Below are 18,852 nucleotides of genomic sequence, written 5' to 3'. Positions count from 1 at the left end.
TCTAAAGCAGCCCAGACAGGGTGTTCAGCTTAACGGCACACCCTTCGATGCCTGTGGGTATATGATCATTCCCAAAGCAGAGATTGCGTGTTTATCCTTCTGTCTCTCTCTCAGGATGTGTGTATTCATGTTATACAGCTGCCTGCTTTGGCCCTGTGGCTGATAGGCCCCTCTGCTGCTGGCTCACCTGTTAAATGAGCTATCGATCAGACCGATTGATTAAACCTGAACACTCTATGGAGATGCTTATCTGGCTGACGCCATCAACTAGCAAGCTACTTAAGCTTCATGTGTAAAAAGAGTGTTTGTTTGCTTAGGTGATAACAGAAAACGTTCAAAACGTTCACATTTTTATATCCTTTGCTAACAGCACCATCTTTGTTACATCACTTTATTTTAAAATTTACTTGGCCAGTGACAAAGGCATACTATGCAGGATTGTTCTAATAAACAGATTCATCACCTTCTTAATCATCACTTATGACCCACTAGAAGTGTGTGGTGGTGTATTTATCTGCAGAAACTCTGCCCTCTGCCTGTATTTTATTAGTATTTTTCCGTGTTCAGGATGCTTTTGGGCTACACATTTTTGGCAGTGGGTGTGTAACCCCCAGCCCATCAAAGCATGCAGGTGGAGTCTAAGTCTTATAAGAGGCTCAACTGAACAGGCTGAGAAATTCTTCTGTTCCTCAGTCTGTCAACCTATTAAATCAGACTGTGGCTTCTAAGTAACCTTGATATACCTTAGTCCAACACTAAATGTAAAAGGTAATGAGTAATATGTTGCACTTCATCCACTTTTTGTAATGTCTGTGGTGATTTCTAGTGTTTATTGTATGAATTTGTTGTTTGGTTTAGTGTTTTTTGTACTTTTGTATTTGACAGTTGACGTTCTGGGACGCAAGACAAATTACAGAATTATGTCTGATAATAAAGTGAAATTAATTTAATCTAATCTACAAATGTAACATTCCTACAATAGAGCAGTAGCTTGCAGTGAATATACAATGCAAGCAGTGTAGGGAGGAGGAGCTTAGTTTGAATTTTTAGTTTATAAACAGTAGTTGACAATTCCTGCATTCCTGCCCCATCAACTATTGGTCTGACAACTATAAGCCTCTGGAAGCGAAGGCTAATATTTTGGGGGTATCCGAGCCAAGACATTGTTTTCCATGTGCTGGTCAATCAGACTAATCTTGATAAACAAATATCTGCATATGAAAGCAAATATGTTTTCAAAAAAAGCTATTATGAAGCCAACCTGCAGTCAGACAACAGCTGATGGCTTCCCAGATTGCATTTGTACCAATGCGTCTCGCCTTTCTACAAGGATTGTTAACCTGCCGCTCAAACGTGATCAGTCAATACTATTTAGACTACAAACGCAAACCAGAGCACTTGCGTACCAAAATCTTGTATCATCGCCTGCGGATTCTGCATACATATGCAGAATCTGATAACAAAGATTAGGTATTCAATGATCCAGAAATATACATTTGCACTGATCGCATTCTGAATTAAATAGTGCGGATATGCTGGTTTCAAAAGTATTGCATTACCACGATCTATTTCCCTGTGGAAGCCCTTGACAATTTGAGTCGTCACTACTTCCTTATTTGTAGCCTTTCCTTCTGCCACAGAGAGCAGGGAACTGAAAGTGGTACTTACTCCCCGGATAACCATATACATATAATACTCATCACAGAAATATATTTCTATCAAAACTGTTATATAAATATATAGGCAATGGAAAAGTGATGATGTAGTGGGAAGAGACGAGACAGTGAAGGTTAAGTGCAGAGAGAAGTGGAAACAAACAAATAAAGAAGGAGAGGGGACAGTGTCAGCATTTTATAGACACAACATGGTATTATGATAATGCCAAGACAAGTAGGTAAGTGGAGGCAAGGTAACAAAAATCAATGTCTCTCATCCGCCTCAGAGGAAATCTGTGCAAATACTGGAATGACAGTGAGAATGAAGAGCAAGTTGTATTGAGCTTTACTTGGTCATGTGGAGATGGTGCAACATGGTTCGCTGCCATGAAATAACAGCTATGTATTAGCTCAGGAGATTAGCAAAAAGGATCATTATATTTACTCTGCAATAAAAGACTGAAGTATGTTTTTTTCCTGTGTGCTTGCATGCAATAATCTGCAAATTAAAATAGCATTTAGCATTAATAGGGCAACTTTACTGTCCAAGATTTCTTTGTCCCTGTAACTGGGTAACTGACCAACCTGTGCAGAACATCACATGTGCATGGACGCACTTGTGCACACACACGTGCGGGCGCGCGCGTGCGCACACACACACACACACACACACAGGTATAATTTTCTAAGATAATAATTTTCCAGCTTTGATCTCCATGTGAATATTGAAAATCCCTATACAAAAAAATGTATCTCCCTGCTCGCCGATTCAAAGTTCCAGTGTCATGGCCATCACCCCTGTCTGTCATTTTGCCTGCCTTATTAAATAATCGACAGCTTGAGCGTGAGAATGTCGGTCAAGGACGAGGAAAGAGCACCCATTACTTTTCTTTTCAGTTCAGCCCCTCTTTTATTTGCCTCCATTTGTCTTTCGCGCAGTATTGATTTTTATTGAGGAGTACTTTGCTTTATTAATGGGGGATGATAATTCAGTTTCATTGCATTATTCATAATAGATAATCATTATCTCCCTAGCCGCACTTCGCACTAATGATGCTCAATATGTTCTAAACAGGAAGTTACCATGATATGCTTTGGAAAACCATTTAGTGGTCAGACTAATTTATTGTGTCATTAACTGTGTTAAATTTGCAAATCTCACATCCCTTACCTTCGCAGCGAGGAAAAGGGTGATCCCAGTTGCGGGTGGTGCCATGCTCACAGGTGAGGATGGAATATCCCATCAGCTGATACCCTGGCAGACACTCAAAGGAAATAGACTGGCCCACGTTGAAGCCAGCACCCACTACCACTCCATAACGGAAAGGCTCAGGATCGGGGCACTCCTGTAGCTCATAAGCTGAGGGAGAGAACAGCACGAACATCATTTTTATTCAAATAAGAATTCATTTTGCAATATGGCTGGATACTTTTATTCAGCCACTTTTCAACAGTCATATATTATTATGACAAAATAAAAAAACATCAAAACATACTGTAATCATAAAACATTAAATAGCATGTTTACATGCCTGTGCCCCTATATGCTCATTCCTTGTTCCTTCCTAAAGCAAGCAGCAAGCAGCAATCAGTTCACACAACTGATTTGTTTCAGTATATAATTGCTCTGCTCACAGACATTGTTAGTATTACAATGCAGCAACCATCGAATTTGATGCACTTGGTGGATTTCTGTCATTTGTGCAATTGTTGCATTAGGCAAACGTGAAGGCCCTGTCTCACAATCAGCACAGCAGAGTAGTGGGAGAGGCGCTGCCAAAACTGCTGAAGAGGAAGAAGAGAGCTGTCTGTTTTTGGACCACAGCAAAGCGGGGACAAGGCCTTTAAAAGGGGAATTCAGTCACTGATTGACTGACTGAATGACTTATAAAATGACACCATTGGCTAGTAGGATATTGGTGTTTTCTTATTGGTCATCTCTCTTGCAAAATAACTGAGTGACTGAGTGAAGTGTTTCAACTGATAACAATTTTGCGACCAAAAGCAAACAAATAAATACATAAATAAATTATTTTTTTTTTCTAAATAACCAAACAAAACTAAACATTGCCACCAATCATATGGAACATGTAACGCCAATGAGGCCATTATTAGTTTCATTTTCCTTGCTGTTCAGTGGTTTTATATAGTTTTGCATTGCCAGCTGCTGTTTCAAAAATGCAGTTGCAAATAGGAGTTGGTGTTTATGAACATTACTCTGTGCGGCGGCATATTGCCTGAATGCTCACAACAACACCGGTGTGCGTCTGTTTACATAGGTGAAATGTACGGAAATTAAAGTTTATTTTATGTTCAAAAATTTTTTTGTTCAACTGACTTTCCTTCCTTTTTCTGTGTCAAATACAAAAACGCATACGTAGAACATGATATTACTTCATTACCATACATCTGAGAACATGGGTGCCAAAACACTAACAAAAAAAATATTTAAATAAATTATGACATAAAAAGGATAAGCTTTTCTATAAAGGTGTCTTGTAATTCGTCTTTAAATTCATTTTTTTTTCATTTTCAAAAACAGGAGATATATATTTGTGTAAATAATACTTTGCCAGCAGAATGAACTTGTTTTACAAAATAAAAGGTATATCATTATTTATGATCATGTTCTCAATTTCAAGGGATAGCTAAGCCATGTCATGGGATTTGTGACTTTAGTACACTTTGACAATAATACAACTGGGACCACGACAGAAAAGTGCAGATTAGCATTAAATATCCAGTGATTCACATTATAGACACCACCGACTATCCCTGTCACAATTTGTTAAATAAGCTCACCGACCAGCTACTGTGCAGCGATACCAGGTTTCAACCTACTCTTATTTCCATACAGCAAAAATGTTTTAGGCTATATCCTGGCATTTTGTGGCTGTTCAAAGAAGTAAATATTGTTTTTTTTGCATCCAAACACATTCAACTTCTGACAAAGGTTTCGTGAATTAACACTACATCCCATCAGTGTAATGCTGCTGTCACAAAGTAATGATTCATGTTACTGACCAGATGCTGTAAATTTGTCATTTCTCAAAGTATTGCACAACCACAAGAACAGGGCATCTTATTTTTTAATAAATATGTTTAAAATCATAATTTTATTAAATCATATTATTAATTATTAGAAACAAACATAAGTTGCTTATAAAAAAACAAAGCCAGTTCAAGGCACGGTAAACCTGCACGTGTGTGCACATTATCAGAATGGCACCACCTCGGCAACATCTTGAGCCAGAAAACCCAAGGAGGGGAACTTTCTCTATTTTTATTTTCCGAATTTAATTCCCCTTCCACATCTATCTGTTGTTCTTCTTCCCTGTGCTCAACCTCCCACTTACTCCTCCGCCTCCTCCTCCGACAGGAGTTTTCAGAGGGAAAGAAAATGCCAGGGGCGGGTTTGACTTGTGCTGGAGGAGTATGATGCAGTCATCAGAGGTAGTGTGGGTAAATAATTCTTATTTCTCCTCTTGGATACAAAGGCAAAGCAGGCAGTGAACCTTGAAGAGCCAGGATATAAATATGACTAAAGAAATTGATTTCTATGGATCACAGCTTCCCTTTGTGGGAGATAACTCATGCAAATGCTGAAAAAGGGGGGTATTTGCAAATATAATGCTTGATTTCTATGCTAATGTACACATAATTATGTAAATGCACAATGCTACCTTTCGATTTGCCGGCTCGTTTGTTGAATCGCAAAATACAAACTTTGTGTGCCTGTTGTATTTGCAGACAAGTGCAATTTAGTCCTTGCAGCCATGCCGATATGCAGTGAAGCCTTTTATTGGCACATGCTGAGGAAATCCTTAAGTGATCAACAGTTTATATACAAAGATTTATAGATGTGGGGACTTTACTGGCTCTGTGGGCTGATTAGTGTGACACAGTCACTTCTAGGGCTAATTCAGTGATGTTATGGCTTTCCATGCACACACCTCGCAGTAAATTGACACTAATGGTACATAAGTCAGCACGAAGAAAAAAGGTAACACTCCCGCACATTATTATGTATCATTCCGCTTTTTAAAAGCATAATTCATCTCTGTGACTTTCTTTTTTATAGTGTACTCTGTGATTCGGTCACAGAGCATAGCCCTGACCATTATAGATGCATTCTCTGCAGATTGGTGAGCCACATTTCAGTAACAGCAAAGAAGGTTTGAAGCAGCCAAAAAGCTTCAGCCACACTGAAATAATTACTAGTTTGATCAAGCTCTGCAGAGGAAAGTAACTCATAATACTAATACTGGCTCAGCTCTGCAAGCCTTGGTGATTATCATCATTATTATAAACATATATTAGCAAAGTCTATTTTTGTCTGACACAATCCTGAGGCTGATCATAATTCGCTGTTTCAGTCTGCTGCATCTTTTACTGGGAGTACACTTACCCTGGTACTCGAATCTGAACCCCGGCTTGTTCTGCGAGTGGTCACTATGGAAATACACTGTGGTCTCATGGGAGGTGGTGAGAAGGGAGGACGGGATATCCTGGCCACTAAATCGGCCAATCACTGCGCTTGTGTCAAGGGGACCATTGCGAATCTCAAGGAAATCATGGTTGGCCTCAGTGGAGAAGTTGAGAAACTGAAGGTGGGCTCCTGGGAAAAGAAGAAAGAAGACATTTTGAGACAGAGATGGCAGGAAATTGAAAAAGAGAGACCATGCTCTTCCCAAGGTCCCCCTGCACAGACTCTCAGATCTCTATGAGTTACACCATATGAATCTACAACTGTAAATTCCACAATCCAGCCATACAAGTTGTGTAATTAAGAGTGTGGAGTGTGGAAAAGCTGTAAAAAGCCTTTTGTTAATGCTCACCATAACCAACTGGCAGGTAGATTCTCCAGGTACAGTCACTGTTGCTAGGGTAGTTGCCAGGGAAACCAGGGCTGAGAATCATGCCCTCCATCTCTTCCCGGATTCCTCCACATTGAGCTGGCAGAGGGCAGACGAGGCATTTTATTAGCATCTGCAAACAGTGATTCTCCCAGATTAAAATGAGTCTTTGTCTGTGATAGTGGGAGTCTTGAACAGCTATTATTCAAATACAAAGTACTTAGTGTTTTTATATGAGGAAAAAAGTGTGGTATAATGTCAGTAGGTTCATTTTGTTACACAACAAAGCAGAGGGGAACTATTTAGTCATTTTAAACCTGAATCCCAAATACCGTAAGGCTGAAGTTTTAACTAAAGAGTAAAGGGGAATGAAAATCCTCAAGTAACGTTAAATATGTTTCAGGTTATATTGATTGAAGGGAATGTGTGATTGTTTTTAATGAAGGTTTATTTGCTCCAATACCTTCTTTGGGTCTGTATCCACATTGCGTTTTTTTTTCTCAGTGCCGGCATCTTTTTTCAAGTATTCCCTGTGAGGTTATTCCCTCCTGCTTTGAGGAGTGGGCATATAAAGCCTTCTGCAGCTTCCCAGGGAGAAAAAGCGCAACATCTTTTTCAGAGTGCTCCACCTTTTTTATGCGGATGCTCAGAGCACTTTTAGTTGAAATTCTATGAACTCTTCAGAAAGGTGCTGCTGACATCAGTGCCACTTTTTTAGCTAAGATTCTGTCAACCATCACAACAAACACAGAAAAGCCCATCTTTTGGGAGCAAATCGCCCAGCGGACACTGAATGTTCTGGTGATGAGTGTTGTGCTTCCATCACCATTTCCTTTGTAAGCTTATTGTTAATTGTGTAGTCAACCCTCTGTTAACACAGGAGTTATGTGAGTAACCTACCTAATGTTAGTGTCAAGATATTGTTATTATAGAAACATATTCATGTGTAACAGGTCATTTAAAAAAAATGGGTGTGCTTTTTTATGAAGCGCTGTGATGAAGCCCTCCCAAGCACCCTGTAACTGCTTTTCTGCTGAAGAAAAACACCATGTGGACACAAGCCCTTAATCGCAAATAAGCACATTCCCCGTACACACTAATCCTTAACTTTACACTAAATAATGTCATTATTCCATAGCCATTACACTAAGTAATCAGCATTTACATCATTATGATTTACAGGCAAAAAATAGTCTATTTCCACTTTAACAAAAGTTTTATCATTGCAAATGAAATTGTAACTATATTGATTTGATAAAAAAGAAGCCATCAGTGTTAAGATAGGTTCCTTATAAGCGTTGCTGTCACTATGCAATTCTGTCTGCCATCGGGCACAACCCCCTGGTAAAATGAAGGCTGGATTTACAACACAAACAAAGTCCTCCAACTACTGTGCAACCAAAATAAAAGAGAATAGTGCTTTTGTTTTCTCTGGTAGTTAAGTGGTAACTATCACCACTTACCAAAGAAAAAACTGGAAGCTATTTTGTTGAGTTGCCCCTTAGCCAAATGCTGGTGAATTTAAGTTTCCTCTGGTAAATAGTGACACAGTGTATAATTCTAGGGATTTTATTATGAGGTAAGACCGAAAGGAGTGAATCTGCATGAGCTGCCATTGACATTGTGCAGAGTAGTAAAGAGTTAGCCGTCACTGCAAAGCTTCTATGTTGTTATTTTATTGCTTAACTCAATCGTCTTTGCAACAGCAGCTTTAACAAAAATACCACATGAAAAGGCCATAGGGAGAGGGGTAGATCTGTTGTCTGTTTCCAGAGTAAATTCAATGCAAAATTACCAAAATTGGAAAACTAATTAAATAGTTTAAATCAGTGGTTCCTAACTGGTGGGTCGTGGTCCAAAAGCGGGTCACGAATCCATTCTGAGTGGACCGCAAGTGACTTGTGAACATATAAAGTTTGCAAAAACACATTTTATTTTGAAGTGACAGTAAATCTCTGGCACACAGCTTTTTTTTTGTTCAAGTGCTGTTTCTGTTTAGTCTTGCAATATGTTTTATTTTTTTGAGTTCTATGCCAACATGTTGTCTACATTTTGTGAAATAAAATTGAATATGTGGTCATTTATCTAATGTGTGGACCATGAAGTAACAACTAAGGAGAAATCTGGACCTCGTGGCTAGATCAGTTGGGAATCACTGGTTTAAAATGACATACAAAGATACGGCATCTCCACATGGCATTGTCTCTAATGGACAATTTATCTCACCACTAACCAGGAACCAGGAACTCTGGTTTAGCTCTTTTCTTATACCTGGGGTATTGAGGTTGCAAATGCTATTTGTTTTTTGCCGCTCTTTATCCTTCCCTTTTTATCTTAAAACCACAGATGAATAAATGTTTTCTTGACTAAAACAGCAGAAATGAAAAAATAAAATAAAATATGGAAACACTGAGCAAAAGCGATGACTGGAATCGAGAAAGATGAAAAGAGCAAGAAATCCTGACACCAAAATTAAAAAGATGAAAGGATGCTCAAAGTAATGCTGAAATAATTAGCTGACTAAAGGAAAAAAAAAAAAGAAAACTGAGGTACTGCACGGAAAACAGCGTAGAGGATTAAGAAATAAATGGGACAAACAGCCGACATCAGTCAGAGGAGAAATAAGCGAGGGGTTAAATGTTATCCTGTAGCAGCACCGAAAGCCTGAGGTAATCAGGAAACTGCTGATGCCTGTGAACACGATGAATCTTCCCTCGACTTCAACCAATCACAGTCTGAGATGGAACTAATTAGGCAATAGAAGGTTTTTCCAATAAGTGGGACCCGTTTGTCAGAGGCTCTCACAGGGAGGAAGACTGGAGGTGTTATATAGAGAGGGAAGCTAATGCTGTTTCATTCAGTGTGTGCACTCAGCTTTCAAGGTAGAAATATCAAACTCATTTAAAAGTGCAGGAGCTCTCATAAACTGAAACAAAAACTATTGAAATATAACCTTTGCTTTATTTGTTTAAATCTCCTATTTATTTTCTGATGGATTCAAGAGCTGAGTTTATGTCTACCATATCAAGAATTGCTGTGTGTAAGGTGTGAAACAGTATTGGAAAGGTATCCTTGTCACCTATAGCATGCAGCGATATGGTAATTCAATTCTGCTTTCATTCAAAGGCTGGTGAGGGAAGCGTCTTTGCACACAACAAGTCTTTATATGAGAGTTGCTCAGTATATAGGTAGCTGGTGTGCTTTTTGAGAAAAAAGGATCTCCAAGAATGTAGAAAGATGCAGATATTAAATAGATGGATGGCAGGACAAGGAAACAAATAAAAAGAGGATATTTTTACCTATGCAGAGAGGAGGTGGGTAGTTCCATCGTCTGACAGTTCCAGGCATACAGGTGATATGCGAGTTCCCCTGCAAGCAGCATCCATGCACCGATGTGTGCGCGCGCACACACACACACACACACACAAAGAGAAAAGAAAAACAAAGAAGAGGCGATGAATTAATTTGTTCCCCCCTCTGTCACTCATCTGTTGTTCCAATTATTTGAACCTGCTGCCTGTCTCCACATGACTTCATGTGGCGACTAAATGACTAAATCCATCTCAAGTGACAGAGAACAATAGAGGGGGAGCGTTGCAGGCATATTAAGATGATCACATTTTTGCACTGCCAAAATAAGCAACGCACATTTTTTCTGAAAACTCGAAAGTTGAGTTTCAAAGCCAACTTGCCATAAAGATTTAAGTTTTATTATAAAAAAAAAATCTAATGTCAGAACATAATGGACTGACTAAGCTAACTTTCAAGAAAATGTGTCTATAATCACAAGCGGAGACAGCCTGGCACCCCCTTAAATCAGTCCATTACAGTCTCTACAACCCATATTTACGTTTATTGTTAGGTGACCTCTAGAGCAAAAAGGGAAGTCAGGTGATGCAATATAAAGAATGACAAAGTCTATATAGGGAGGAGATCGGGTTGGATGTGTGGGTCAAACAAACGCAGGACCTTCATCCAGGAGGCCACTGTTTGTGTCCTGTGTAAAACGAAAAAACAGCATTGACTTATTTTAACTCATATGTAAATTGGCCTTTTAAAAAAAAAAAAAAACTATGTTAATTGATGTATGAGTTTGTGCGCCTGTCACCGATACATGTCAATGGTTTTGGGGAGTCATTAGCTAACGACCTATTCTGTCATTTAGACATGAGGACATGCTAATGGGACAACATGGTGGTGAAGCCTTTTTAGCTGTTGTAAAGTACTTTCATGTCTCATTGATTGAGGACTGAAACTACAATGGTTTATAATGACTTCTGACATTTTTAAGATTAAGTTATGATATTTTCCCTCTTTGCCCTATCTACCTATAGCTGCAATCTGAATTTAGGACAAAGACTTTATTTATATGTGGGCACATTTAAATAATTCTCTTAAATAGCACCTCTACTGTAAATACTGGAAGCAAAAGCAATAATCTTGCCATTTAATGGCTGCAGGACAGTAGCACAAATTAGCAGTAATGGTATAAATTATCATTTGATTATTCAGAGGAAAAGGTTAGTTGACCTTAAAGCAAACTGACAGTATATATTTGAACAATTTTGATTATCTGGAAAGAAACATACAATTGGAGTAATTCCCTCAAACTTTTTTCTTTTTCAATAAAACTTGCTTCTTGTCCTGCTGCTATCAATCTTCGCCAAAACTCTTTGTCAAAGCAATTGGACAAGTCCTGATGGACTTGTGCAGCACGGAGTGGAGTGGGAACTTTCAAATCAAATTTGTGTGAACTACTGCATCTAGTGTGTTGTACAGATGTCACCATCTGTCTCATGAAGCCCAGTTGACTGGAGTGGATGCTCTGGAGGATGCGCAGCACACAGTCAACTTGGAGGCTTTGCAGAATTCTGAGTCTCCAGCACATCATCCTATAAATTATGGGCAGCAGATAGGATACCTGTCCTGATACCTAAATGTACTTTGGCTGTTTGAATTTGACCAACATAAGGGGAAATTTGTCATACATCCTAATGTCCTTGGTGGATAACAGAGATTTATCAAAACAATTATCCCTTAATCTATAAAACCACATAAACAATTTTTGCAAGGAACACTGAGCTCAGCACACACGTAATTTGGTCACAGGAGGAGAGATGCAAATGAGGCATATATATTCTCTAACAAGAGTCTATTAATGCCGAAGTTATTCGACTTACTTAAGTTACTATGTTTACACTGATTTAATGACATAATAAAAGCATACAGTTCACAGGGGCTGATAAGTGAACAGATAATTTGTAATTAAACCTAAAAATGAACATAAATGTCTGTGTACATGATCCAGTCCATCCAGTTTATCCACTGCTTCAAAGTATGATCATTTCTTGAGGAGATAACTAAAAAGAGGGACAGGAGTGACACTGACACAAGCCAGTAAAGGATAAGCATCAATATGGTTTTATGATAACTTATGACTGATCTAGAGCTGCAACAATTAATCGGTTAGTTGTCAACTACTAAATCAATGGCCAACTAATTTTATAATTGTTGAATCAGTTTGAGTAAGTTTCTATGACATCTAGTGGTTTACTTAATCCTCTAAATTGAACTTCCTTGGGATTTTGACAAAAAAAAAAAAACAATTGGGGATTTCATGTGGGAAACATAGATCAACATTTTCAAAACTTTCTGAGATTTTATAGTTTAAATAACTAATCAATTAATACAGAAAATAATGGACAGATTAATTGCCAATCAAAATAATAATTAGTTGTGGCCTTCTACTGAACAATATATAAATCTGGGAGATGTTACCTGTAAAGTGTATCCAGGTTCACACTGGAAAGACACCACATTATTCATCTGAAGTCGTTCCCCAACCTTAATGCCATTCATAGGAACCACAGGCTCTGGACAGTTGGTCAGAGACACCGCTAAGAAATGGGTGAAAAAGATGGCAGGGACAGAACAAAAAAAAGGCAATTTAATAATTATGCAGAAACATAACAGAAAGGATTTAAAATCTGAAATTATAATACCAAACATGACTAAAACATTGCAGGAGAGACATTTTATCCTTGGAGAGACACAGACAACCAGCAGGTCTTTATAAGAAATGCACTCGTATTTGATTTAATACCTGTCCTCAGGGTGTTGATACTTAACATCAAGTGGGATGAACTGTTTTTTTCACTTACTTTTGTATTCCAGCCTGAATCCGGCTGCAGACACACTAATATCAGAGAAAAAGTGGAGGTAGAGTTGGTTGGAGGTGCTGTTGAGGAGAGCTGGGACCGTGGTGCCTTGGGGAGAAGATTAATAGTGGAGTTTAGCAGTGCTATCCTCCTGCATAGGCCGACCATAACTAACTGTATAAGCTACTGGCAAATAGCTGAAAAGCTTGTTCTTTTTTACCTTTGCCAAGCATGTGTGTGTGTGTGTGTTTGTGTGTGCATGCAGCAAAAATGCATGCATGAATCATTGTGTATAGGTGTATTAGAATATTTGGGGACGTAGATACATAATAGTGTGACCTACTCGCTTTAACGAGACAAAATAAAGAGCTGTTTGTTTCTTTCAGTGTGTGGGTATGCACTCAGCTGATAATAAAGAAAACAAAAATCCATCCAAAAAAACAAACAAAACATAAACAATAAAAAATAGTATCACTTAATAAAATTGTATGATGTATAGAAACGGTCTGACCTAAAGTTGGTCTTTTAATAACTTAAAATTGTGAGCCTGGCATTTCTCTTTCATCTCTTTACTTCAGGGTACATTTAACATTTACTTCTGGTCAAGTTCCAAGCACAAACAAAGGGAGAATTCCCTGCTGCTGTATTGTTGCTATGAGAGGAGTAACACAGATACGCTAAACAAATGTTCACAAGTCCTCACAGAAAAGTCTAACCTTTGCAGAATTGGACTTTCCAGGGAAACCTCAAAGAGTTTGGAATTTTAAAACTTTTTCATGATGACACCAGGTGTGTTTGAATTTAATTTAGCAATGTTAAAACACCAGCTGTGCCCCATTTTTAGCAGTGTCCATACATATTAATTAAATACAGTGTGTGTACCAGGTTAAATGCTGATCTGTGAGAACTGATTAGGCTATTATGTTGCTTCGAGTATTCTTTTCTGGCAAGTATAGATGAGTGATTTTTAGTGACTGATTTTTTTATATGAAAAAACATGATTAAATACATGAAAGAAAATAAATGCACACATACAAACACACCACAGCAATACCTGAGAAGCTGCCAAGCATGGTGTCGGTGTTGTCTCCTCCGTCAAACACCTCCAGCGAGTCCCAGTTCTGCTCTGTGACAAAGCTGATTACCTGGATCTGAGGCAGGGAAGGGACAGACAAAAACAAGGATGGGATTTAGGAGGCAGAGCAGTAACAGCAGGGTCAACAGTGTGTATGCGTAGGGAAATAAGAAATGAGGTTGACGGGTTGAAGATGAATGAGTGGGAAAACACAACACGTTTTTGTTAAAATGGTCCTGAGACAATCAATAAATCAATATGTTTGTCGTTTTCCATGGAGGCATGCAAGATAAGGTTTTCTTCATAAACTAAAGGTAACACAGCATAACTACTGATTTACAAGTCGCCATTTTGTGGGTAAAATACTCCTTTAAGAGTAGCAGTTTGTCTCAGCCCTGACACAGAAAACTCCTTGTCAAAATGTCACCTACGTACATGCTATCCCCAGCATGACAACGCTATTTTTGTGAACAAAACAACATCCCAAAAGTCATCAATCTTTACTTCTGTAATCATTCAGTGTTTCACAGAACTAAAATAATTTAAATTATATTTTACATAGTTTGGCAGGATGCACTCAATTGTCTGAAGGGACCAGACAATTCCATTTCAACAACATTTCAGCTCTTGACCATCACTTATGACCCACTGGAAGTGTATGGTGAAGTATTTGTCTACACAGGCCCTCTCATCTGCACGCATTTTGTTATTTTCTTCTTATTTCGCTCTGTTCGAGAGGGTTCTGGGCTGCGCTCCTTGGGCAGTAGTTTGAAGCTCCCAGCCAATACCAGTGTGCAAGTGAGGTCAGGACTTTATACAGAGGTAGTGACCAGGAAGTAGCAGTGCACATTCATGAGAAAGCTACGGAAATTGCAGACGTGGTGCTGAAAAGACTTAAATATAGCAAAGCAATAAGCCAAGCAAACCAATCTTGTTCCAAAGCGACAGAGAACCTGGGATTGGCTTCCACTTTCACTTGGTGAGCGCTGAGTGAGACGATAAAGAGCGACGCATAGTTGACTTGTTTTGTGTTGGACAGGTTGCAGTTATTTTCTAGCTTGAAGTATTGGCTTTTCCACTACAACAAGTGTAACATACTTTCAGTAGCTTGCAGTGTACATACAAGCAGTATGGGAAGGAGCGGCAGGGTTTGAATGTTGTTTTTACAAACAGTAAGCAACCATTTCTGCATAGTGTAGGTAAAGATGCAAAGAGTTAAATGAACTTTTTTATTCTTTTGAAGCACAGAGTGAAAACATTATCAAAACCACGGAGCACTTCACAAATAGCAAAGTTCAGAATTCTCATTAGAAAAGAACAATAGTCATTTGTGCAATATAGTATGTCTTTGCTTTCTTTTCCTTATTTCAAACACCATTTTGGAAGGCTGTATTTAAGTGGTGGGAAATGGATTTGAAATTAAGAAAACTGTCTGACAGCTGCAGAGAACACTGGATATTCTTCAAAGTAATGCAGACTGTGACTCCTTACTCAGTGTGTCCGTGTCCTCCAACAGCAGTTACCACTGCTAATGAAAAAAAAGATATCACATACTGTAAGAATAGCTTTCTGCATGCCCAAAAAGATTGCTTAAATTATGGATTTTAAAACATATTTTGCTGTTGAATGCTAACCAAAGGAAGTGGGAGGCTTACCCCAATACAGAAAATTGCCAGAGCACTAAAAGATTAAAGTGAATGTGTGAAAGGGGCTACACTGTGCCATCTACTTTATCTTTGTTCTCTGTCTTCAGATAAAATTCGTCTATTTCTTCAACACTCTTTGTGTTCTCAATTCTTGTACTCTCTCCAAGCCACCCGTTCTGTTCCCTCTCAAATCTATTCCTCAGCCCTCTCCTCTGCCTCTGATGGTTATAGATCGGATACGAGCCAATTAAAGGGGCGGTAGGGGCTCTGGCGCATCCCGGGGAGACGACGCAGATCACAGATTGATCTTTCATTAGGAGGGCCACGGCAAATGTGCCGGCAAGGCACCTCACTCCTTTAAGTTCTCTTCTGGATCGTGACACTCCAATCTAATGTGTCTCTGCTAGCTGGTAGATGGAGAGCAACAGAGAGAAAGACGATGACGGTGTGAATGAGATGAGGAGGCCTGGGAGAAGTAGGAATGAGGAGAAATCAGCCGTAGTGAGTGTAGACACAGGGCACCAAACCCTCAACAGTCAGCATGTCACAGTGTGGTTTCACAGGCAGTGACCCCTTCAGCAAACAAGGAAGTGTGTGTGTCTCTGGCTGTGCAGTGGTGGTCCAAAGAACTCTCCTACATCATTACCAAAATATACACGTCAGTCAGGTATATATACGTTCCACTGTCACGCTGTTTGCCTTTCAGAGCATGTGCACGCAGCCAGCTTTCTGTTCTTATTCTTGGTCTATTTCACCTCCAAGCTATTGCCATGTTAGTGTGTAGTGCAGCATGCTAAGTGTGCCTGTGGGCCATCTTGTGTATTTGACCTGCAAGGACAGTCAGCTGAGGTGGAGGAGCTAATAGCTGAGGGACTGCACTGAGGTCATTAACCACAGAGGCTGAAGCGTAAGCCTAAAACTTTCCATCAGGCGGATCCACAGGGACCCTGCACAGGCTCCTGGTGGACTTCCATCACACACGCATCAACGAATAAGAATATGCAAACTGAATTAACTCCCAAGAACAAAAAAGGAAAGTAACTGAAGGGGCAATTATATACAAATGTAGTTCAAATTGTGCAATCTTAAGTTTCTGGTATAGTGATCTGCCAAATTAAATTCGGAGCCTCTGAAAAATCTGAAGACTTCATCATTTAGCAGCTTTCCTGTACCCTGAGAACTGTAAATGCTATAACTCGATATACTGTGGGTTGCTGTTAATTAGCCCTGGGTAAGATGAAAACATATCACCACAGAGGAGCTTGTTGTCAATGCCATGCAGAGCTGTAAAGGCTACAAGCAAAAGGTAAATAAAATAAATGAATTCCTTTAATAGTCTGACCAGAGACCCTTTTAAGTGAACAGACACTCTTAATGTTTTAAGTGAACAGATACTGCAGGTCACTGCAGCTATGAAGTTCAGAATAAAGATGAAAAGCTAACAGTTCTTTAAATTATTCATCCAAATCTCCTGCCATTATATTGCATTCCTGTAAGTCAACAATAAACTGCATTAAGAAGAGCATTTTTTTTTAAAATTCTCTCTTTCTTTGGTTTTACTTACTAGCAACAGTCACATAGTCATCATTAGTTAAGCACATTTACAAAGTGAATAATTTTTTTTACAAAGTAGGAACACTAAAAAACAAAGAAACAGAACATTGGGTGTTTTACATTTGAGATAAATCAAAATAAAAACAAAGCGCTGAATAAACATAATCAAACAAAGGAAGGGCATTTTGGGGAAATATACATTTTCCACTTTTTTCCTAATTTCCTCAAATTTAGTTTCCTGAAGACTCTCTGAAAAAGGTAAATAATCTCACTTTCATATCAGGACAGTATGTGGATATGTCACATTTTTATATTTCCGAAGTCCACCTGCCAAAACTGGATTTCTCTTTCCCTTCCAAAAACAAAAAAATTGGATGTAAATGGCATCCTGTCTTTCCATATTTATGGACTACTAACGGAGAGTTACATCCTTGGGTTCCATGTGGTTTGGAAATATAGAATTGGATTTTGAATGAGTTTGAGGGCGCAATGTATTTACACTCTGATGAAGTGGAATCCGTCTCAGATTTACTCGGGGATCTAATCTGATTATCACAATTCTACCACCCGGGAAGGGTGCGGATGCCAAGGAGAAACTACAAACCTGGATCCCTGATCCTTCAGGAACAGTGATCTTCCAGACACAGTTGAGACTGTTGAGGTACGGCTCAGGAAAGCCAGGAGATAAGATGGTGCCAGTTCGGTGGGTCAGGTTGCCTCCACATGGAACTGCAGTAAAAAAGGATGAAAAGGGATGAGCAAGATGAAATGTACCAAATGTATCATAGCTACAGACTGGATGTACAAAGATGCAAGGATTGTAAGATTAGGTAGATGCGAACAAACACGCACAAATTGACACGCTGAAATACTACTTAAAATATGTTAACATTTCTTAATCTTCTTCCTTAATCTTTTTCTTCAAACACAGATGTAATTCTGCTGGTGGGATTAAAGAATTTTCTTTAAACAAGATTAACTCAACACTTTTTGCAAGCGGACAGAGGATCACACAACAGGTTAAGCAAAAGATAGGAAAAAAATCATTGCAAATAATTAATTACAGGATTAAGATTTTACTGATTACATACTACACTGCTCACTTTATCTATGTTTTCATTATTTATTTGATAGCCCAGTGGTATATTTATTCTAATATTATCATTTAATGATCACTGAGGCCTAAGTACAATAAAGAATCCTTGATCCTTAAGAAGTTTCTAACTTGATACATTTTTAGCTTGTTTAAATTAAAATCAGATAGACTCACTAGACTAAAATCCTAAACCCTTTTGAAACCTGAGCAAATTGGCTTGATTTCTTTCAAAAACATAGGAAGAAGGCAATGATCAGCTTAACAAGAAATGACCCAAATATTATCAAGACATCAGTAATAAATCTTTAAAAGTACAAGAAACTTACTTAAGAATTCTGTAATTCTGTTATGTAAAAATATATTTTTCCCTATCTCATTTTTAGTACTTTTCTAAATCTACTAATTTCTTGCAATTTGTCAGACATTTTTTGCTGAATTCCTTATTCCCTTTATGCTTTTTGTTACCATGTTCCAGAAAGAAGTCAAACCCAACACAAGTACAGTGATCCTGCTCGATCCAGCATCCAGGTTTGAAAGGATGAACTATAACTAGAATGGAGTCTTAAATGCCTGGCCATACTAGCGCATACACACATGCACATTATACTACATCCACTGTGGCACTTATTAGGAGTGTTCACAGTCTAAAAACACTTCCCAGCTTGTTCTGCACATTTACACATCTGGTGACAGCACAGGAGCATCTGCTACAGCTGAATGTAGAGTGTGTGACAGTGCGCTTTTGTATATGCATGTGGATATCCCCATATGAGCACATGTGTATGTCTGTGTGTAGTTGTGACCCTCAGCAG

General features: G+C 38.7%; 1 protein-coding gene across 1 annotated transcript in view; it reads right to left on the bottom strand.

The window, feature by feature from the left end:
* csmd2 (CUB and Sushi multiple domains 2) overlaps positions 1-18,852 on the bottom strand; it is a 285,801-nt gene that overhangs the window by 56,227 nt on the left and 210,722 nt on the right. The window contains exons 36-43 of the mRNA XM_042506230.1: positions 17,549-17,673; positions 13,724-13,820; positions 12,673-12,777; positions 12,290-12,408; positions 9,811-9,880; positions 6,494-6,610; positions 6,064-6,273; positions 2,827-3,015 (exon numbers count right to left, since the gene is read on the bottom strand). Coding sequence (XP_042362164.1) covers positions 2,827-3,015; positions 6,064-6,273; positions 6,494-6,610; positions 9,811-9,880; positions 12,290-12,408; positions 12,673-12,777; positions 13,724-13,820; positions 17,549-17,673 — 1,032 coding nt within the window. The remainder of the gene's footprint in view (positions 1-2,826; positions 3,016-6,063; positions 6,274-6,493; positions 6,611-9,810; positions 9,881-12,289; positions 12,409-12,672; positions 12,778-13,723; positions 13,821-17,548; positions 17,674-18,852) is intronic.

The sequence above is a fragment of the Plectropomus leopardus genome, chromosome 18, assembly GCF_008729295.1.
Source record: "Plectropomus leopardus isolate mb chromosome 18, YSFRI_Pleo_2.0, whole genome shotgun sequence".
NCBI lineage: Eukaryota > Metazoa > Chordata > Actinopteri > Perciformes > Serranidae > Plectropomus > Plectropomus leopardus.
Note: the sequence above shows the minus strand (reverse complement) of the source record. Positions and strands in the feature narration are given on the sequence as shown.